This window comes from Leuciscus leuciscus, assembly GCF_965113295.1.
Source record: "Leuciscus leuciscus genome assembly, chromosome: 7".
Lineage (NCBI taxonomy): Eukaryota > Metazoa > Chordata > Actinopteri > Cypriniformes > Leuciscidae > Leuciscus > Leuciscus leuciscus.
Genome location: NC_138731.1, coordinates 2,227,701 through 2,251,785, shown reverse-complemented (window position 1 = coordinate 2,251,785; position 24,085 = coordinate 2,227,701). Strand labels below are relative to the sequence as shown.

General features: G+C 39.4%; 1 protein-coding gene across 1 annotated transcript in view; it reads right to left on the bottom strand.

Moving 5' to 3' along the window:
- Positions 1 to 1,584: 1,584 nt before the first annotated feature.
- The window catches only part of map3k12 (mitogen-activated protein kinase kinase kinase 12), a 33,084-nt gene continuing 10,583 nt past the window's right edge, over positions 1,585 to 24,085 (bottom strand). The window contains exons 6-13 of the mRNA XM_082175268.1: positions 22,165 to 22,273; positions 21,813 to 21,922; positions 18,461 to 18,577; positions 17,282 to 17,401; positions 14,981 to 15,638; positions 14,335 to 14,402; positions 5,934 to 6,219; positions 1,585 to 3,507 (exon numbers count right to left, since the gene is read on the bottom strand). Of these exons, the coding sequence (XP_082031394.1) occupies positions 3,391 to 3,507; positions 5,934 to 6,219; positions 14,335 to 14,402; positions 14,981 to 15,638; positions 17,282 to 17,401; positions 18,461 to 18,577; positions 21,813 to 21,922; positions 22,165 to 22,273 (1,585 nt within the window). The 3' untranslated portion in view covers positions 1,585 to 3,390. The remainder of the gene's footprint in view (positions 3,508 to 5,933; positions 6,220 to 14,334; positions 14,403 to 14,980; positions 15,639 to 17,281; positions 17,402 to 18,460; positions 18,578 to 21,812; positions 21,923 to 22,164; positions 22,274 to 24,085) is intronic.

Sequence of the window (24,085 nt, the reverse complement as noted above, 5' to 3'; positions counted from 1 at the left end):
AAACTTCAACTAGGAACATCTCAGATGAGCCATTAACTACTGTTCGGTCATGTTTATGAGTCAGTTGAGTGTGTAAAACCTGCCATTCATGACTAGTAACTAAGCAGTTTTTTTAAAATAATTGAATTAAAAATATGTAAATTAACTGTTCAATATTCAAATGCATTTACTGTGAATAGTAAATTAATGTTCTATATTATTCACTTTTGTTACGGGCTGTGTAGAGTAGCACCTGCACTGGAAAACACATTATTGTGCCCGTGAATGCTGTTTTACAAGGATATCAGCACAACGCTTTGTTCACTAAAGAAATGATGGGTTAGCAACCAAATGTCACATCACGACCATGGAAACATTTGGATTCGTGCCGAATGAGAAAGGTATGTGTGAGCACATAAATTATAATTGAGCCATATGTCGGTTTATTCTGTTTTGCGATTTTCCACAAATTTACCAATAACCTATTCCATGAATTAGCCTGTTCCTCTGGACATGGAATCTCTTGTTTCTTTTCCCAAATCCTCACTCACATATTAAAAGCTAAAATTCACCCCTCTGACCTTTTACAATCAGTGTTCATTGCTTTGGAACATTGGGAGAAAACACACAGTTATTAGACAAGAGACAGTCCTCTCAAAGCGCAGAGCGGGATATACGACCAAACATTTATCTCTGTGGGGAAATATAATGAAACTTAGCTTACTTCCAAAATGTAGTGTAATTTATATTGCTTTCCATGTTCAAGGACTTTACTTATTGTTTTTATTTTTAATGTTTGAATCACATTAAAAGCGTAATTTCGGCATTGTTCATTTCTGCATAAATATTGCCACTGTCGTTTTGAGACGCACTTTTCCAAAACTAAAATTTCTGAAACACTCAGTTTGAACTAAAAATATCATTTCTAACTGTCAAAACAGTTTCATGACAAATTGTTAAATTTTATGAACTATAATTTATCATAAATTGTGTAAACAACTACCAACCAACAGAATTGATCAGCATTATATAATTGAATTGCTTTGATTAAAATTGTAAGTTTGAGGCTGTTTTGTGTCATGAATTTTCTTGAGGGCCCAAAGTGATGCACCTTCACAAAGAGCCTCGCACTGAAAACGCTTGAGAACCACTGACCCAGACTAAACCAACTACCTTCACAAGTTTGGATATGAATCTTCAGTCTACATTTAAGCTCGGGAAACACCAACTCGGGCCGTTGGGTCGTTTTTGAGCGTCGCCGACGTAGTGTTCCGTTTTTTTGCATGTAGAATTGGCGTCGGGCTCTGTGTGTGTGTTTGGCGTCGGGCTCTTTTGCCCCGTCGCAACAGTCGGCTTTCATCAGCACTAGTTCTTTGGCGTCGGTTTGGTGTGTCGTTCTTTATACTAGGGGCTTCATGTCTGGCATTAGCCACATGTATATGGAAGGCAATCGTCTGGTTCAGTTTTTCTGTCTCCTCACAAGACAATAATACCATGAGCTGTTTTGATTCAGATTTCAGATATTTGATTCTTGTTTCTAGAGCCTGGTCACTGACCGAAGTTTGCGCAACAGTGGAAAACATTATATCTGAGGCTATTTTGTAGCTTAGCAGTTATTTAATAATTATATATTTTTATTTTTACAAGTTCACAAACATAAAACGTGTCATCAGATGGTTTGCTGTAGGATGATGGGTTGAGGTGTTTACATGACTTCAGTAATCTCAGTTCATTCATGCTTTTAGCAAGTATGCCAGAAAAATGAATTATTTTCTTTACATAGAAATTTCTTATTCATAGTCAGATTATTGCTGTCTATGTAAATGTAACCAATTTGAGGACTTTTGAGTGTCAGTCAGAGTACAGCTGCCAATGTGCAATTGTCCAATTTCCATTCCTCATCAAAAAAAAAAAAAAAAAAATGTTCGATGTGGTTCGAGGTGTTATCTTCAAGAACCTTTTAAAAGGTTGTCTTTACATACAGACTCTTGTTACTGGAGGTTTGCATCTATGGAACCATCAATAAATACATTTTCAGTGCAACATGAGAAAGTGATCATGTACTGTATATAAACATCCTACTGTAAAGTGCCTACAAGCAACACAACATTACACATTCAAGGTAAAAAAGGTGCAAACATTTCTTTAGATGTATAAAAACAATCGATTTAAAAATTAAAATACATAAAAATGTATATCATGCATTTTGTTCTTCAGGACGTTACCCTTCTCAGACCTACATCTGGCAAGCTAAAATTCATATTCATTTTTTTTTATTGTCATTTATTTGTTTTACTTTATTTTTTACAGTGCAGAAAATAAAAGTGCTTTCTTCAGATTAGTTGAAATGTACATATTGCATGTCCCTACGAAAGAAAAAAGTATTGAAAGATAATCCGAGAGGTCAGAGGAGAGCGGACAGTCGGAACGGATATCTCCGTGTCGTAGATCGTGTACGTTTATATGTGCCGTTCAGTCTGTGTTCATGTATACTTGCATCAAAGGTCCTGCACCTGACTATATAACTGTACATTGACACAGCGATCTGCTGATCTCCAGACCAGTTTGAGCTGCCGTGGTCGAGTGGCACAAGCACAGGAGAGAATAGTCGAAACTGGACTGTCTTCGGGATAAATAACATTAAGAAATAGTTTTCTTTTTGTATTCTTAGACTTAGATTACTAAATATATATTTACATAAACTCCGGGCATTATAGTCGTAATAGATCACATTTGTATATGCACCTTGTAAATGCTTTGGAAAGGAAGCATCTGTACATAGTAGTGAAGTCAGTCCCAATCCGAGAGCAACACGCTTCATTTACGTCACGTCTGAACGGATTATTGGCGAAACTACTTTATCCAGGCCGAAGGAGGAAGATTCCTGCAATCAGGAGTTTCATTCGGCTCTACACATTCAAAATCGATCAACACTCTTCGACTTGAAATCGTCCTGCTAACCACAGGCCTTCCACACACTAACGGAGATGATCTGGCGCTCTCGTGGTAAATAGCACAAACCTAACGAAAGCATCACTGCTGCTTATTGGGAATGCCCTGAAGTTTTTAATTGCATTGATCTTTTCACATAGTTCGTCTCGTCTAGTTTGCTGCACTACTTGTCTTCCTATATTTTCCGTGGCTATGTCCTGGATACGAGGCAGTTTGTGATCCCAAATTTGTTATGACCCGTGTCAGTGTATTTGTTCTTTGTGTGGCTAGACGTTTTGTGTTTGTATCGTTGCCTTTCTTAGATGATGTGTACACACACGTGTTTCACGAAGATCAGTTTTGCTTTGGTGCAACCTAAAGTGAAAGTGTGTGCTGGTGTGATGCCTGTGTTTGCTTGATTGCACGGGTTCACGTGTGTGTGTGTGTGTGTGTGTGTGTGTGTGTGTGTGTGTGTGTGTTTCAGTTTTGTGGCCCCTGGCCCCAGCCTCCTGCACTCGGGGGACGGCTCGGCTCTCCGCTCCCTGATTGGTCAAGCTCAGCGCTGTCACAGTCCGAGTCCTCACATAATGCGCGAGTCTGGGAACAGGAATAGAGAGCATGATTAAAGTCTTGAACACATTATATATGATGCTCGTAAGATTGACTACTCAGCGCTGGACTAAACAAACACAGCCATTGAGAAAGAACTGTAAAAAGAAGGCAGAGTTTTTCAGGTCTGGTCCTGGAGGTTCACCGTCCAGGGGTGTGTTTCCCGTACAACGCCGCAACTCGCTGCTTAACTACTATAGTACGATGCATCGTTGAAGAAACCAACTAGCTAGTCACAACTGTTTCCCGAAACCATAGTGTCGCAAATTGGTGGTTCAACCACGTTGGTTAATGATGTCATGCACGTGGTGGAGTAATAACTACTGTTAATGAATCTGTTTGAGATCTAATTAACGCTAGGGGCCCTATCTTGCACCCAGCGCAATAGACTTTGTACACCGACGCATGTATCATTCCTATTTTGCACCCGACGCACAGCGGACTTTTCCCTCCACAGACGCACGTCGGTAAATTAGGGAATGAACTTGCGCTCCCGGGGGCGGTTCAGCGAAAAGAGGAGGTGTGTTCCGGCGCAAACGTTCCCTGGTGCTATTTTGCAGGTTTAGAAAACAATTCCGCCACTGACCAGGAGAAACCTAGTCTAAAGTCAATTTGCGCGTTGCGCATGTTAATCATATGCTATTTTAAGGGCGCATGCTTGGCCATAATGTAGCGTGTGCACAACACACACACACTTTGCTTCTCTCATCTACACACAAACGCAGCAGTTTTCATTTTTGCAAATCATACATTATTACAAGGAAAAATATTAACACACGAGGGAAATCATTGTGGTGTCCATGAAGATGTGAAAAAATAGGCATAAATCTAGCTTACACATTTACCCAAATTATTATACGCCTGTTTAACCGAAGCTAATTTGGGTGTGTCTCTCCATCCCCAATGTCACTTCTCTGTGTTTTACGGCCCTGACGAGAACGTTGGTCTCCTCGGCTGTGAACCGCTCCTGGCGTGCGTCTTATAATCCGCCGTTATAATAGCAATCCGCCATGGAACAAGCGCGCATGCTCTTAAAGGGAATGTGAGATGACGCTCTGATTGATTTATTTCATGTTACGCACAAACCACACCTATGAGTAATGAAGCTACTTCAGACCAACACATTTTAGATTTGCGTCCGAGACCCGCCCACAAAGTTACTTGCGTTTCAGATCGTTAAACTAGGGCCCTAGATGTTTTGCTATACATTACGGACATGGCATCTGAGGACTTTCTCATATTTTTCTCAGTTATTTTGGTTTATTTCCAGATTCAATCATAGACTCGTTCTTACGCACTAGAGCTCGTTCACACATGCGCACTCTTCAAAATGTTTTATTTAAAATCTATTCTAAATAAAACATATAGATTGTACTGAATGTCAGGTTGCTTATTTTGCTCAAGATAATGATTTATTGAGTCATGCAAACAAGAAACTACGCTTCTAACCACAGGTCGAGATCTGTCGTTCCAAACACACAACTCTGCGATGCAGTTTGCGAATGTTCGGTTTCGGGAAACACAGACTCGTTGAACTATAATGATAACGACGGAACTTGCGATCATAGTTGGTAAACAATGTTTTCGGGAAACACACCCCTGATCAAACTCACCTATCTGTAGTTTTCCCGTCATCCTGAAGACCTTGATCAGGAGTGTTTAATCAGCTAAACTCTGCAGGACAGTGGATGTCCAGAGCCAGATCTGAAAAACCCTGCAATAAAGCAGCATTTGTTTGTCTCACGGCGATGCTATTAGCTGCGTCTACATGGACCCTAATATTTGCAATTGAACTAGTAGCCCAGTTCCAATAAAAAGTCACATGTAACCATGTTAATTAGAATGAATTGGCCCAATCCTGTTCTAACCCATTCGATAGGATATGTAAACACTGGATCGGATAGAAAAGTTGAGAAATGGCGAAATGACACACGGAACGAGCGGCTGTTGTTGAACATAGTCTGTCGTGTCCGAGCAGTCCTTGCTTTGGATTCTCATCCACAGATGGCTTGTTTTGGGCAGGTACTACTTTATAAATATACGCAGCACAGCACAAAGCTTCATGTGCTCGTCATCTCCTAATTAGGACCCAAAATAGATAAATATTAAAAAAAGAACCAATATGGCTAGTATGTGCATTTCTAAACAACGGGAAACTCTGTATATTGGTGCATTGTGCACATGTCAAATGATATAATAGCACACATTAAACCAATCACTTTATTTAGAGTTGATCTAACCCAAGTCTGGCCCTCGAGATCCACTGCCCTGCAGAGTTCATCTCCATCCCTGATCAGACTCCCCTTCCTGAAGCTTTCTAGTAATCCTGAAGATCTTGATTAGCTTGTTCAGTTGTGTAATTAAGGTTAGAGCTAAACTCTAGCATGTTATATGGTTTTACACAATACTAGTACCTCAAGGATATTTTGTTCCAGGTCAAAATTGGCTCTCTCCTGTTCAAGGGCGGCTGCCTCTCTTTCAGACAGAGTGGGGTCTGTAATATCCACAGGGATCTCAGACCCTTGGGAGATGAGGTCATCGCTGCGGTCGTCCAGACGCTCGTCGGTGTTGGTACTGACCACATCTGGTGTGCCGCTGTGGGAGTGGTCAGTGGTGTGGCCCTCCTCTCCCTCTGAAACCGACAGGTTCTCTGAGCTGAAAGTGGATACTGATTGGCACTTGGTTATACTGGTTGGCCGTCTGTAAATTGGACATTAGAGAACATACAAACAATTAAACAAGGATATATTCAAATTAAAATTTGGTAACACTTTATTTTGTGGTCCACTTTATGCCTGGCTCACACTACAGGAGTTTTAGGCCGATTTATCCCAGATTTTCCCCTCCCGAGAATCAGAGAAAAAATCTTGTTGATGACCTGGATCGGTTCCGATGTTCGGCGCAGATTATCTGGTAATGTGAGGCGTTCACAGATCGAATCTTGCACCTCCCGTTCTGCTCTCACACAAATCGGGCTCGCCCCAATCACATCAAACATGTTTGATATTTAGGATTTTAAATCGGGATGAGCAAGACTGTGATTACGTCAGTACTGTCAAAATAGCCAAGAAACAAGTAGGGCTGTCTTGGTGAAGGAATTTCCCTTGAGGTAATTCTGAGTGACTCAACAGCGCGATATGCGTTTTTATCTCCATTTATTTATTGCTAAATAAATAAGTGTTACGCTGTGGTCAGCAGGCACGAAGACGAGTACATGTTCAGTAATGAAACCGAAACTAAAAAGCACGTTAAAACGAAGTGGAGTAAAATTAAGATACAATGTCAAAATAAGGGTCGGGTCCACATAATATAATAAACACAACATAAACCTGACAATGAGCTTGTTAGGCCATTGTTATATAACAGTTAGTTCCTTGAATCTCACTTTACGAGAGGCTTTCTGGTGATATTTCACCAGTGTTGGCCTTGGTAGTCTCTGCGCATTCTAGACAGGCTGTCACTCAGTCATTAAACTCTTCATTCAATGGAAATGTAAAAATGCGGATGCATTCAAAGATAGATGTAATGAAACAAGCTGTTAATTATGACCGCCGCTAGCGTAGCTAGCGAAAGCGGTCATATATGGATTGTCAAAGTTTTTTTTTTTTTTTTCATCTACTGAATTTTTCGTCAACGATACCAGGGACACCGAAACACCGGGGAACATGAAATTTGGTGGGCATGTAGCCCCACTAGACTTTTAGACCCCCCCGCGCTGGGCCCCCCCAAACCCAAAAAATGCAGTTTTTCCTAAATAACTACCTGAACCGTGGCACCGAGGATGAAGAAATGTTTATGGTATGTTGGTCTTAAGGGCCCACATCAACCTAGCCCATAATCACTTATTTGTGATTTGCGCCCCTCCCATAAAAAATGAAAATGCAATATTATTCTGCTTTAATCGCCCCTATCTTCAGTGGAGATGTTCAGAACTGCACCATATTTGATGTGTATGATTAACTTGACATCCTCTGGGGGTATGCTAAGTTTCGTAGAATTTCATCCATGGGGGGGTATAAAATAAATTCATTTATGTGCACATTTAGTGACTGTACACTCATCGGCCTGTAGATGGTGGTGTTGAGCGAAGGGTTGCTGGTTTAGGATGATACTGTCACACACACACATGCAGGAATACAAACAAACGCAAGCATGCACACACACTGACATCCACATGCACAGACACACACCCATACACACTAGGGGTGGCACGGTACATGAAAAAACATCCGAACCGTTCGGTTCGCTTGTCTCGGTTCGGTGCGTGTGTGCGTCGCGCGGTTCGCACGGTTCGACGCATGCGCAATGTAGCCTTGTGCCCGTGCTACTGCTAATACAATGCTAAATCATAAATCAGACAAATGTAGAATAACATTACAATGTCCAGCAATCGATTTAAATAGTACACTGGGTTTACTTAGACATTTAATGAGATCAACTCCACTAGGCTATATGTTGTTTTTTTCACGTGAATAAATAGGCTACATAGATCGACTGTTCCACGTACCGGTATGTACTTTAATGGTCCAGTGGCAGAACTTGCCAAGCGTGTCAAAGGTTCTGAGTTCTAATCTGCACTCGTATATATTTTTCTTTTTCATCAAAACCGATTATGTTTATCAGCGGTTGTATATCAAGCAGGGACAGATTTGTATGAATTTTGTTTTGTGATTTCATCGGAACGAATAGAGTAGCCTAGAGTCTCCTCAACGGACTGAAGCGCGCGTCTGAGTGAAGAATGTGCGGCCGCTGCGGTGTGTGCGCGAGCCACGAGAACACTGTATCAGCGCCACTGATCGCAACGGCAACGAGCACTTTGATCACTTGATTAAAAAAAACACATTTCAGCGCTAGATTGCTTCTTATTTAACAAACGAACGAAACGAATACTTTGCTAGTTAACTGGAAATGTTTTATTTATTTGTATTGGTACATCCGTGCTGGGACATAATATCAACCCTGGCAAAAAGTGGTGACAAATAACTGTCCGACACAGCCCACGGGAAATGAGAAGCTGCGTTTTGCAAACACACCCCATTTATGAAATAAATTAATTAATAATTAGATAATTCAGCTATATATCATATGCTGAAGTAAATTTTTGGAGTGTTAAAGATTAAAAGAAAAAACAACAACAAGAACCGTACAGAACCGAAAACCGTGACCCTAAAACCGTGATACGAACCGAACCGTGGGTTTTGTGAACCGTGCCACCCCTAATACACACACATACAAATCCACATGCACAGACACACACACACAAACACACACGCGCACACACATGTACAAAAGTCTAGTGGGGCATACATACACGCACAGACACACACACACACACACACACACACACACACACACACACACACACACACACACACACATACACAAACACACACACATACACACACACACACACACAGACAGACATGCACATACTACTACTTTTTTTAGGTATATACATAAACACGCAATACAGCCAAATTGCTCCACGTCATTTATTTTTGTGGAAAGCCAGTGCAGGCCTGAGCGGCGGTCATATTTTGTACCGCCATGCGGTACATCTAGTTATTTTAATATTTAATTTAAACTTTGAGCTCCACTTTACAAGACTCAGCTGAGCAGCAAAGCGGCGCATGGCCAACGCTGAAGCTGATGCGTCACTTCATGATCAATGGCATTGATTCACTGCATCCAGCGCTGACGCCATTCATTAGACATATCCTTAAAAGGATGATCTTTCCTTGGTCACGGCTACCTTTTCACCAATATGACTTGATATGAAGGACAGATATTGTGCTTAAATGCTTTTCCGCTTCAGATCTGCTCGTGAGATCACGTGACGCGCTTCCTCTGGCACCATAATCTTAACCCTTAAACAGGCTAGAGTAGAAAATGATAAGCAAAAAATCATTTCATGTAATTTTTTATATAATTTGGACTTAAGTAAAACATATCCAAAATCATTTTTGAAATATTTGATATATTTTGGATTTTATGAGTTGTGACTCCCAGTTCACGTTGCCTGATTAGGGTATAAAAAAAGGACCAAGTCATTAATCTGTTAACTGTTACTGGCCCACTTGCCACTGCATGTTAAAAACAATTATATCCTATACTTCGTCTGATCTAATGTTGACAAATTATATATCATTCGAAAGCTTACGAACTCAAGATTCAGCCTGTGAAAACTGTTTTGAAATCAGACATTAAAAACGGTACTTTAACCCCTTAACTGTTACCCCCTTTTTGAGAATGGACATTAAAATGCACTATTCAAACTTAAAGGGATAGTTCACTATGAAATTAAATTTTGGTATGTTTTAGCTTACCTCAAGGGCATCCAAGATGTAGGTGTCTTTTTTTCCGCAGTAGTTTCAATTTTGATATTTTTAGGTCAAACCGTTCTTGTCTGTCAGTCATATAATGCAGGTCTATGGTCACTGTCTCAAAGAGCATGCACAGAGTCCAAATTAAAACAATTCCCCATCGTCCAAATTAAAACAATTCCCCATCGTCCAAATTAAACAATTCCCCATCGTAAGTACACATTGATGGCCTAAGACACGAAACGAGCGGTTTGTGTGAGAAAACGAACAGTTTTTATATCGTTTTTACCTCTTATACACAGCCACGTCCAAGTGATCTGAGAGCGCGGGCATAGATATATACAATAGATGTCGCCTTGGTAACGGTTTCGCAGTAGCCAAGGCGACATCTAGTGTATATATCTATACCCGCCCGCGCTCTCAGATCACTTGGACGTGGCTGTGTTCAAGAGGTAAAAACGATATAAAAACTGTTCGTTTTCTCACACAAACCGCTCGTTTCGTGTCTTAGGCCATCAATGTGTACTTACGATGGGGAATTGTTTAATTTGGACTCTGTGCATGCTCTTTGAGACAGTGACCATCGACCTGCATTATATGACTGACAGACAAGAACGGTTTGACCTAAAAATATCAAAATTGAAACTACTGCGGAAAAAAAGACACCTACATCTTGGATGCCCTTGAGGTAAGCTAAAACATACCAAAATTTAATTTCAAAGTGATCTATCCCTTTAAATGGTTATAATTCAAGAATGCTTTTGGGTATAGACATAAGTTTTGTCTTGTTTTAAAGAAGACACTCAGCAGATTATTGCTGAAGTGAAAGCACTTAAAAAAATGAAAGTATGAAAACGTTATGGAAGTTTAAGTTTACAGTAAATCAAATATACTGTACTTAATATTCTTTTATATAAAATATCTATTTTACAAAAAGAAATTACTCTAAAATTAATATAAAATCAAAGCCATATATCTAACCATGTTGTGTTCCAAATTTGAAGTTGATATCACAAAACTTGAAGTTCCCATGAGATTTTGTTTAGGCGTTATACCAAAAATAGCCACCGGGTGACATACATTCCATTGAATTTAATTGTATGCATTCTGCCGTAACAAATTAATACATTTCTGTCCAAATATCACTTCTGTCACAAAATATCAAACCTTGAGACTCAGACCTTTCTGAAAATATTTTGTCAAGTTTAGAAAAAGTTTTGATCATAAATTATGAAACCTGATTACGCCCAAAAGGGGTGGAGCCAGAGAAAAGAATTTAGAGTACCGTTTCTATGGTAATGCAACGTCCAATTTTAAAAATGGTTTTCACAAGATGAATTCTGAGTTTGTAAGCTTTCAAATGATACCTAATTTATGATAACTACTAAAATATGTGATGTGATAAAAAGATAATATTATATTTTAGAGGATAATATATATATATATATATATATATATATATTATACTTTTTAGGGGATAATATTATTTTATCATTTTTTATTGACAAATACTAGATTATATGTTTTATTATGAACTTTTAGCATGAAAACCAAAGTTTCAATTATTAAAAGTGTGTGCGTCGACTTTTTGTGACAAACGGCAGAACTCCTGTTATGATGTAGATTTTTTGAGGTGCACTCTTGTCATATATGCATCTATTACTGTTCCTACATAATTCGTAACAAAAAACAGTGCTAAAATATCTATTTAGGAGTCTAAGACCTTTCCAACAATATATAGTTTTTTGTCATGACTGGATTAGGATTTAATTGTAATATACTGAATTAAAAACTCAAAATACAAAGATGGTCAAAATTAGGGTTAATCCCTTTTTTATACCCTAAACAGGCAACGGGACTCTGGAGTCACATATATTTCAAAACGTGCTAAATAACAACATGAACAACATATTAATTAATTTTCTTCTTCAGCACCTTAAGACAATGTTCACAATTAATGTTAGCAGTATTATTATTATTTTTCCAGAAGAAAAGTACGTTTAATATATATTTTCTTTCCTCAAAATCTGAATGTCCTGCACCACTGGCAGCCATGTTGGATTTAGGTCAGGCTGACTAATTTATCACAAAAAACTTGAAGCAAATCATGTGACCAGCATACTCAAGACAGACCAGGCTGTGATAAATGATAAAAGGATTTGATGAAAAAATCGTTCTTATGCCCCAAAATAGACAATAAAAACTATGTGACTTGTGAGTCACGTTGCCTGTTTTAGGGTTAATAACATTTTGTAGTGTGTTATGTGCCGTGATTTTCAAATCTTGTGGTTTGAGCATGTTTAAGATTCGAGGGAAGAAAATCTGCAAAGATTCTCCTTAAGTGTGTGCTGCTCCCAAATTTTTTTCAGTCGGTTAGGATTTTAAAACTCCTGTAGTGTGAGCCAGGCATTAGTCATTCTACTAACTATAAGTAATGGGTTCCATGTCGGCCCTATGGGTCGTATCTAAATTATCCACAGTATGGGCCCTAAATTGGTTTGTCACATGGAATTGATGTTGATGGCGTTGAAATTCTGCAGCAGAGCGATGACATCATCTAGTCTCATGTATACAAATATGGTAGTCTTCCTGATCAGTTTCAAGTCCTCAGCATACCAGAAGAACTCAATGTTGCAACAGAAACTATTGAGTCTCTTTTCCAGCACTTTAGACACAGTTACTCCTTTGCTCTTCAAAAAGATTAAAGAAAATAATCCAACGCCGTGGTATAACGAGCACACTCACACCCTCAGGAGAGCAGCCCGAAAAATGGAGCGCAGCCGGAAGAAAACAAAACTAGAGATATTTCGCATTTCGTGGAAGGACAGTGTTACTGCATACACAAAGGCCTTAAAAACTAAATTAACGAGAAATAAAGCTTCAACTTCGGTCGTTTCCAAACAGCACAGCAGTAATGACTTTATGAATTTATTTAAGATTGATTCTATTACAGAAAGAACTATAACTATGCAACCGTCTACTATAGTATCCAGTCAGACGTCATGCTATAGACCCCTGAGGAACAATTGCATTCATTATTTGCTATAAGAGAGAAATAATTGTCTAAATTTCTTAAATCATCAAAATCAACAACATGTTAGACCCTATTCCGACTAAGCTACTGAAAGAGATGCTTCCAGAAGTCATAGATCCTCTTCTTAATATTATTTATTCATCATTGTCATTAGGATACGTACCAAAACCTTTTAAGCTGGCTATGATTAAACCTCTCATTCAAAAAGAAAACTTGATCCTAAAGAATGTTAATTACAGACCGATCTCGAATCTACCTTTTCTGTCAAAGATACTGGAAAAGGCAGTATCCTCACAATCCTATTATTCAAATCCGTTAAAGGACTGTAAGGCTGCTTAAATTAGGTTAACCGGAATACGGGAACACTTCCCATAACACCAGATGTACTTGTTACTTCTTAAGAGGAATGGCATCTATGCTAATATTAGTCTGTCTGTCTCATTCTTATCCTGAGGTTACCGTAGTCAGCCGTATCCGGGCCGTATCCAGATCAGAAGGTGGACCTGCACCTAGACACGACCTCTTTGCATCCCTGAATCTCAGCAGAGACTGTGTCTACTAGACAATCCCCTGTGAAGACCTCGTCGACACAGCACAGATCCTCAGCAAAGACCGCAAGAACCAGACAAGTCTTCTGCACAGACCTATGGTCAGCTTCATCTCCATACCAGCGTGATGAATCTGATCTTCAAGCAGAAGGAACTGGATCAAATATTTTGAATGCTATGATCCACAGTCTGACTTCTGACTTGTGATGCAGCTCGAATCATAATCACACCGTGTTCGTTCGTTGGCCAGAGGAGAACTGGCCCCCCGACTGAGCCTGGATTCTCCCAAGGGTTTATTCTCAATTTCTCTCTAATGGAGTTTGGGTTCCTTACCACTGTCGCCTCTGGCTTGCTTAGTTGGGGACACTTAATATTCAGCAATATTACTGATTTGACTACACTGACACTATTGGATGAGAAGTCAACTGAGCTGGACAATGTTTTCTGCAGAGCTGCTTTATAGCTGAATTTAAGTCATTTCATAATTGACGTACTTTACACAGTTATCGAACCTGGTCACCTGGTCATGTCGGCCCTATCTGAATTAGCTCCAGTATGGGCCCTACATGAGTTTGTCCATGGGTTCCTTGTTTGCTCTATGTGGATTAGTCCCAGTAAGGGCCCTAAATGGGTTTGTGCGTGGGTTCCATGTTGGCCATGTTGAATCCTCAAGCCCATATCATGCCTACACTGGCCCCATCATCATTTCATAAATGATCATAAATATAACCATTTTAATATTACTCAAAATACATAACACTCAATCAGCCTATTTGCATGTGCATTTACCAAAGCAAGAAGACATTATTTAATTATGGATTTGGAAAGGCAGCTTTACAAATAAAGCAACTTCCAACTATCATAATTCACAAGAAAATATTCCAGAAAGAATAAATAATGATGTTCTTACCGTCTTCTTGGTAACTCCACCTCACTGTCCACTTCACCCTCTTCTTCTTCAGAGGAAACACCACGTCGCTGGTGGAATTCAACACACTTCGTTCAAAAAATGTTCACATGATTGAATAAATATCCATTACATGTGTTTATAGGAAAATGGGCAAAACATGCTCAATGATTGAGGCCCAGAAAAGCACAGAAAAAAACTAAATAACAAATGTAAACTACATTTTTGGATTTTTTTTACAATATTTTGCATTTTTGCAATGTTTTACTATGTTTTTTATTAGTGTGAAACTTGCAGTTGTACAGTAACTTTTGACTGTTTGGTCATGTAACGTACTTCATGTGGTAACATCTAAATTGATTGGTTTTCAATAAAGCTGAATATCAATTGAATTAGCTGTAACAGTTTACGGCGGCTCTAGTTAACTTGCAATTCTGAGATAAATAGATTAAAAAAACTGGCATTACACTCTTAAAATTGTTGACCAACCCCTGAATGTAAATCCTGCAGTTTTTTCTGCACAAGAGGAAATAGAAAAGGTGATGAAAAATGGTGACCTGTCATGGGACCTTCCCTTGTAGATCTATTGAAATCTGAACTGAAAGCATGAATATGCAATCTTCTGTTGAAGAAATAGAGAGATGCGTACCTGTTTGCGTGTGATAGCAGCTCGATACAGTATGGCTGATGGAGTCAGATGACTTCCGCTGGATCCTCTGGGCAATCGCACGGCGCCGGTGCCCTCCTCTCTCTCCTCGGCGTGGGTTCTGCCCACCGCTCCACTTCTGCCACAGCAGGGGGAATCAGGGCTGCTGGAGAATGGCAGGGAAGCGGCGTCCTCACTGGCCGTGTCACTTCTGGGTGGAGTCTCGTCCAGACCGGCGCCCGCTTCAGCCCCGCCGCTGGTCTCTCTGACCAGGGCTTCAGTCGTGGCGGCACCACTGACTCCATCTTCAGCGTGGCGGGTGGAGCACAGCAGATCCGGGCTGGACGAGGACAGCTTCAGCGGGGGTGGCTCCAGCTGGCCCTCCCTCATGGCGCCCACTGAAGCCGTTTCAACGAGGGGCGCGGCGGGCGCCGTCGTGGTGGACAGCGGGGGCTTTCTTTCTTGGCTAGCAGGGGCAGACGGGTGCTTAGGTCCGGACAGATCCCCACTGCTTCCTCTGCCACCCCTCCGATGACGTGTTTTCACCCTGCGGTTCCGACTAGGTGAGGTAGGTCCTCGGTTTGCACATGGCGGGACAGTCACCTGCATCACACCGGCGTCCATCTTGGGGAGAATGATCTCTGACCTCAGGAGGTCAGGTCTGGATATGGCAGTTAAAGAGGAAGTCATCAGTTACTTAACATTCTTTTTGGTGGCACTTTACATGTTACAGTGTCCATGTTAAGGCAAATGACTAAAACTGAATAGAAACCCTCACAACAGCACAAATCTGGAAAACAGGTGTTGTCTCACTAATCAAGGGCTTCATTAGTTGCACCAGGTGTGCTTGAGCTAGAACACATGAAATATCTGAACTGGCGAGGTCTGTCGAGGGTCACGTTTGACTGTGTGTTAGAAATAATTCAAAAGAATGTTCCAAAAAGTTGAGAAGACACCATCGCCCTTCACAAACAAGGAACAGGATACAGAAAGATAGTGAAGGCCCTAAATGTTCCTAGAGACACCGTTGGAAGCATAGTTCACAAGTTCAGAGTTAGAGGATCAGTGGTTACTCTACCTGGATGAGGCAGAAAAAGGAAGATATCAACGGCTGGAACCAGATTTCTGAGAAGGTTCAGAAAATCCCTCAAGCGACTGCAGAAGACCTGCAGCAAGACCTGGTGGCCACAGGCTCTGAGGTTTCAGCTCGTACTAAACACATGCCAGAACTCCAGGACTACACCACTACTGACCCAAACGCACAAGAAAAGTGTTCAAAATCATATAAATAAGCCACAGAAGTTTTGCGATTCTGTTCTGTGGAGCGATGAAACAGAACTGGAGCTGTTCATCCCTCTGAATCAGTGGTGTGTCTGGAGGAGGAGGAATGAAGCATCAGCTGTGAAGAACACTGTCTACAGTTCAGCATGAGGAGCTTGTGATTCTCTCGGCTGATTTATATCCTCTGGCTCTGGAAACCTGCAGCGTGAGGAAGGAGAGATGGAGTCACTGAAGTATCAGGAGATCCTTGGAGGAAACGTCATGCCGTCAGTGAGGAAGCTGGAGCTTGGACCTCCAACAGGACAATGATCCCAATCATACCTCAAATTCCACCAAGACTTGGTCGCTAGAAGTCCTAGAAGATTTTACAGTGGCATCACAGTCACATGACTTGAGCCCCATAGAAAATCTCTGGTGGGCTTTGAAGAAGGCGGTTTCAGCAGCAAACCCAAGAATATTACTGAACTGGAGGCCATTGCTCATGAGGAACGAGCTCAGATTCCTCAGAAACGCTTCCAGAAGCTGCTGTCTGGTTCTACATCTCGTTTTCAGCAGTCCATAACAGCAAAAGGGTTGAAAAATGTTGAGATTAAATGTTGCATTTTCAGTTGAATTTGGGCAAACTGCTTGAAACATTTGTTGTGTTGAGCTATTTCAATTACTTTTGTTTGATTTGTTCATTGCGAATTGCGATTACAACTTTATGTGTAAAATGCATCAGAAATGTCCTTTTTTTCAAGTATGTCTTTCATAATTCTGCGTGTCCGTGTTTGTAGAAAATGTTGAAGATCATTTTCTAAGCATTTAATCATGTACATATTCTTTGTACCTTGGAACTTCTCTACAACTTGCAGTGAAGCAGACTGTTGCTGCGCTGTTTGTTTTATACACAAACACGTTCATACAGCCACAGAAGACAAAGCCTTTCTACCCTACATAACACTGTGTGTAAGACAGACTATAACCCTGACCCTGATATATGTCCATGTTATATGTTGTATGACTGAATGAAACTCCTCTCACCTCTTGCCGTGAGACGGCAGTTTCTGAGGGACGCTTCTCTTCTTGATGAGTTTGTCCACTGTGGTCGACGGGTGATGTTTGAACAGACCGGGATATTTCTTATCCAGACACTGTTCCCTCCTTAATAAATAACACCATAGCATTAGCACTTATAAATAAAGATAAATGTATCTAATTTGGATGCATTTCAGTTATCTGAAAGTAACATGACATGGAATGATGGGAGCCCTTTCAGACCGATCAAGAACACCGGAAAAGAACAAGCATCCTGAATAGTTACACACTGTCCATCGCTACAGTAAACACAGTATCTTTGTTCCGTGGTTTATAGTCTTTAGATCAGTCAATAGGCGCGTTTCCATTACAGATTTGCGCAAAAAACTATTGTGAAATTACGGCGTTTCCATTAATCGATGTTATGCGACTAAAACTAAATGTTTTCCTCTCGCGTTAAGTTAAATAATTCCAAAATCATGGCAACGGACGTTGGTAGGTTTTTGTACTATATCCCAGCCACTGCACTAGCCATTATTATTAATGGAAGGAGATGTATGTGTACTTTCCAAGCATTAATGGTGAGGAACGACCCTTATTATACTTGTGAGCGGCTCATATGAGGTGTTTCTGGGTGTTTCTCCCTCATTTCTGCTCCGAGGTCTTGATTGTGGCATTTATTTGAGGTTTAGAATCCATTATTTCTGTAATTCTTTTGTCTTATATGTCCAAACATACCGCCTCATCTACGTCAGGTGACCTGTAAATGCGCAAAAACTGTTTCCAGTGCAGTTTTGCTAAATATTTCTTTTTTGAATTGCCTGAAAAACCTCCTCATGCGAGCGTAAAAACTTTTTTGCAATAAATGGGAGTTTTTGTGAAATTTACGTGTTTCCATTGGGCGTATTTTCAATTCGCAATTTCAAATTTCGAATTCAATTTCGAAACGCGGCTAATCTCTTTTCACTATCAGTTCACAGGATATGAGGTGTAATTAAATGATTATGGTATAGTAATATTGAAAGGGTGAAAAACAGTGGCAATGTCGCTTTTGAGAAACTCTATTATTATGTTTGTTTGCTATGAATCTTCACTCCCCTGCGTCTAGAGCTCTTCAGGACGTCTGGTGGACACTGTCATGTTGTAAAGATGATGTTAGAGGAACAGAACATGTCAGGGAATCACCTGAGCAACTCTTTCTCTTTGAGCTCCAGCTGCAGCATGACGGCGTTGAGCTCCATGTAGAGGTTATTGGCTCTTTCCAGCTTTCTCTCGTAGTGTTCTCTGATGTCCAGCGCGTGCCTGTGAACATGAGGTGTGCTCAGCAACATGTCAATCACTGCTCTTTTCCTCTCGCTCTTATGACACAGTTCAGGTTCAGCCCTCAAAACCTGTGCTAACTCTAAACATCGAGTCTACTGTATAACCTCACTATAGAGACGCTTCATAAATAGAACCTTCTCCATCATGGGATCATTTTATTGATTTAGTTTAAATTCATTCATTTTGTTTTGATTGATTACAATTACATTTTATGAATTTAACCGCTTGTAAACATACCTTATCACTAGAAAATGTTAAAACCTGTAAAATATTAGAGTATTATGCAATCATTTAAGATGTTTCTTCTCATATAGAACCTTTCTGGTTAGGGATACACCGATATGAACATTTTGGCCGATACCGATAATTCTTTATATTTGAAAGCTGATAACCGATATATTGGCAGATAAATCTAAATCCAAATTTTTATATAATTTTTGAGAGCCTGATTACAAAAACAAAAGTCTCACCATTAAAAGCCAAACACACAATTATAATGATGTTCTCATTATAATTTTATGTAGCCGACATGACAGACTTGCTGTGCACTTTACTGTATTTTCCTTTTTTGAAGTGATTTCAATCATATTTCAAGCAATTTAGATCCATCATGATGAACATGATGCATCTGAAGTGTCTCAGCTGAAGGAAATAATACATTATTTATCGGCTTTAATATATCGGTCCAATTTTCTTATCAGGCCAATAACGATAACATAAAAAACTAGATATAAAATGAAAAAGCCTTGCCAGAAAGTTTGAAGAAGTTTTAAAAGCTTGAAGTTTGAAGGTTTTCAGTTTTAATTAGTTTAAGTTTTAGTTTAGTAGTTTTAAAAGTTTAAATGTTTTCAGTTTAGAAATATTAGATAGAATGGAATATGGAAGTAGAATAATGTCAAATGTTTTTGAAATAAAAAGCCTGTTGAATTGCACTACTTGAAAAAAAAAAATAGGCATTGCATTAACCATGCTTGCATTTTAATGCATTGTATTTTTAGTGCTTACATTTTTATGGGCTGAAATTCAACATGGTTGAATATTTAAGCTGTGAATATTTCAATTAAAAACATTTCAAACACCTTTTCATTATTAAAAATTCAATAATCCATATTCACCTTTCATATTTCACTTCCAAAATATTCAAACTGTTTAAAAATACAACCAATAATATTCAACAGGCAATTTTCGGTCCATTTTTATTTCGCTTTGCAAATTCGCTTCCACAAATTCAGTGGTTCAAATTCGACAGTAAATTCAACATTGACGTCCAGGAACTGCAGGAAAAGCAGTAGATTGCCGAGCACACTCTCCATCTGCTGTTAGTCGACCTCACCAGCAGATGGTGCAAAAGTGCTTGTTGCTGACGAAGACATTCATTCATAAAATGAAAATGATTATCTGTGTCAGTATATGCGGAAAAGATGATAAACACACAAAAGCTGTGTTTATGTTTCATTCAATAACTTCATTGTTACTTTCCCTGTGTATTCTACATGTCATCAGCTTTCTCTACCATGAACAGGATTATTATCGGTTTCCCTCAATACCTCATACTCAAGGATTTCCCTTCCGTTGATACAGTGATATGAAAGACCAATCTTGCACCTTATTAGGGAAGTAGGCTGTAGGCTATTATATAGGCTACAGGCAAGAAGATGGACTCAGAATATGAACTTAACGGGCAAAGTTTCATGCTGAGCGTTTCGTGATACTGGCATAAAATCAACACATATACATATATATATATATAGTATGCATACGTGTATTGCATTAGCTTAAACTGTCACAGCACTTGCATATTGTCCTCCTATTGTTAGTTTAACTGTAAATCAATTTGGATAAAAGCTTCTGCTAAATGACTAAATGTAAAAGACATTGGACATTCGCACATTTAGGGACCGTCTCTAAAGTTGCATACAACATTGGCATACACGTTTCTAACTTCAATAGCAAACTTAAATTTATTTGAATAAATATCAAAAATCCAAAGGGTGCGCATTATGCCTGCCACTAAATGAACACTTTACAGTTGGTTTTATGACTGTAAGTCGTTCTATTCAAATGCTATCGGAGTTAGAAACGTGTATACCAAAGTCTTATACACTTTAGAGAAGTCTTATACACTTTAGAGAGGCACTAAATGTGCGAATGTCCAACATCAAGCCATCTTTATGCCAGTCTATCACTGGGAAACGCTCAGCATTAAGCTTTGCGCGTTATTCTGAGTCCATCTGCTTGCCTGCGAGTTTGGTCTTTTACATCACTGTAGTCCATTAAGCTACGTTAAGCGTTGTATCCAGCAGGGGAATCCTTAAGTATTGAGGGAAACCCTAATAGCCTGCATGCAGCACATCCACAATATAAAGTTAAGGCAACTAAACAACCAAGAGAAATATATGTCAACCTCAAAAATGTAACATTGGATCTGTATATCTGCATCGGGGAATAACATTATAATCTCGTTCACGGTAGAGAAAGATGCATGTAGGCTACACAGGAAAAGTAACCGTGAAGACACTGAATTTAACATAAAACAGCCGTCATAATAATCACAAATACACTTACATTGCTGTAAATGAGTTTTATGAATGAATGACTTGTTCTAACTGTTGCTGGTCTTCAACACGCGCTTTTGCACCATCTGCTGGTGAGGTCGACTAACAGCAGATGGAGAGTATGCTCGGCAATCTACTGCTTTTCCTGCAGTTCCTGGATGTCAATGTTGAATTTACTGTCGAATTTGAACCACTGAATTTGTGGAAGCGAATTTGCAAAGCGAAATAAAATGGACCGAAAATTGCCTGTTGAATATTATTGGTTGTATTTTTAAACAGTTTGAATATTTTGGAAGTGAAATATGAAAGGTGAAAATGGATTATTGAATTTTTAATAATGAAAAGGTGTTTGAAATGTTTTTAATTGAAATATTCACAGCTTAAATATTCAACCATGTTGAATTTCAGCCCATAAAAATGTAAGCACTAAAAATACAATGCATTAAAATGCAAGCATGGTTAATGCAATGCCTATTTTTTTTCAAGTAGTGCAATTCAACAGGCTTTTTATTTCAAAAACATTTGACATTATTTTACTTCCATAATGGAAGCTTAAATGAGTCTAATGTGCCTCTCCACCTGTCAAAATCTGAATCTAGACAGTTGGAGTTTGGAGTTAGAAAGAAAGAACATTTTCTAAGCCAACGATCGTTGCTGACCTGAGTTCCTCCCGTCGCCGGTTAATCAGCTCTTCATCCAGACGGTGCAGACACGTGCCCTCCGACTTAATCTTCTCAAAGTGCTGCTTCACCTCCTCACGCCACTCCGCCTAAACACACACACACACACACACACACACACACACACACACACACACACACACACACACACACACATTATCATCATTAAACCACTGATCATCTCTTGCTTTAGCTGCACGGTTACAAGGACCAATGACGTGGAACTCATTTTTTGTCCTTTCTATTAATACAATGACTTCTATGATGAGCATGTTTTTAATTTCTAGAGAATAATTTTTAATATTTGGGGCGGTAGTGCGGTAGTGCTCACCTGTGATTTGAAGTAGGTCTCCTGTGGCGTGGACAGCACGTCTGCTGAGGCGATGTCCAAGTGCAGCAGAATCTGCCTGAACGACGGCCGGTTCCTGGGTTTGCAGTTCCTACACACACACACACACACACACACGCATTAGTTTATCATGTGAGACCGTCAGTGTTGGGGAAGTTACTTTTAAAAAGTAGTGTTTGCTCGTTACTCGTTACTTTTTAAAAAAGTAATCCGTTACTTTACTTAGTTACCCCGTTTGGAAAGTAACTTTTTACGTTACTCGTTACTTTTACGTTACTTTTATGTTGCTTGACTTTGGGCAGAACCCAATATCTGTTCCTAAATATGTAGACATAAAGTTATACAATGGAGGACATAACAGGTAATTATTTTGTGCTCTTTATTATAAAAAATAGTATCAATTTCAAAAGAAAAAAAGTCCTTCTCATTGCAGCCGGCTCTGCATCATGGGGTAGAGTGCGACACTCCGCGATGAGCCGCGTGCTCGCGCCACTTCTCTCCGCTCCGCTTCCCCTATCCACCGAACTTTAAATTTCGGCAACAGCCAATAAAGCTTCCCTGCTCTCTAACACCGGTGCGAATCGCGTCTTGATAACATAGGACAAAATGATATAGAAGACATAAGCTTAGTTTTCAGACATACGACTCACTCTATCAAGGGAGTAGGAGAAAAAAAAGAGATTTTGAGAGAAAAAAAAATATTTTGTTTAAAAGTACACATATTCAAGCTTTCTATATATTTCTAAGGTCTGTGAGACAAGTAGCTTATGAGTTTCGGTTCATTTACAGTATGGAGAGGAGCTCCAGTTCACGCGCTGGTGCCGTCATGATTATTTTGCATGCCATATTTACTTATTTATTAAATTCAGGAAAATTAATTGGTTGGTAAAACATTGATTAAAATTAAGAGACAATTAATACAAAACGAAATTCGTTTTAAAGAAAGTCTTTCTACAAAAACAAACTTAATAAAGTGGTCTAAATCATGTCTGCCCACTCCATTTATCTCCCGATATATTGCACAAAATTATGATCTTACTCACGCTTTTCACTTTTCATATAATCAACATAGATTAAATTATTTATTTATTTATTTTATTTAAACATAAATATGAAACTAAATAGTTTTCTTTAATTTACTTCTTGTTAAATTCAGCCAAGTGGTTGATAAAACATTGATTAAAATTTAGATACAATTAATACAAAACGAAATTCACTTTAAATACAGGTTTTCTACAAAAACAAACTTAATAAAGTGGTCAAAATCATGTCTCCACACTCCATTTGTCTCCCGATATATTGCGCAATTTTTTAATTTAATTTAATCATAAATATGAAACTAAAGGCCATTGCACACCGAGTCCGAAATTTTCGTATGCGTTTTTTCGTGTTCGTCAGCCTTAAAATTCGTCACGCACAGAAACCTTGCACACTGAGTCCGATGCGTATTTATTAAACCTTTGCGGAAAAAAACGCAAAAAATACAAAATGTATTCGTCAAGGGTAGCAGTGGGGATGATTTTGTTGCCCTCTTTCTTCTTAAAAAGAGAAAAAGAAAGAGGAAATATTGGGTCCACCCAATACTGAGATTGCGCCGAGAGGAAGGAGAGTTTCAACTCCTTATCAAGGAGTTGCGAAATTATCCCGAGCGATTCAAAATTTACCTCAGAATGTCAGTGGAACAGTTTGATGCTTTGCTAGCGATACTGGAGCCACATATTAAAAACAAGACCACCAATTTCCGTGAACCAATCGATCCTGAACAGAGACTGGCAGTATGTCTAAGGTATGGGCACACACACACACACACACACGCAAGCGGGCGGCGGAAGCGCTGGGCAGACAGAACAGCTGTATACAGGTTATATTTTATACCCAAATAATACATGATTAGTGATCGAAT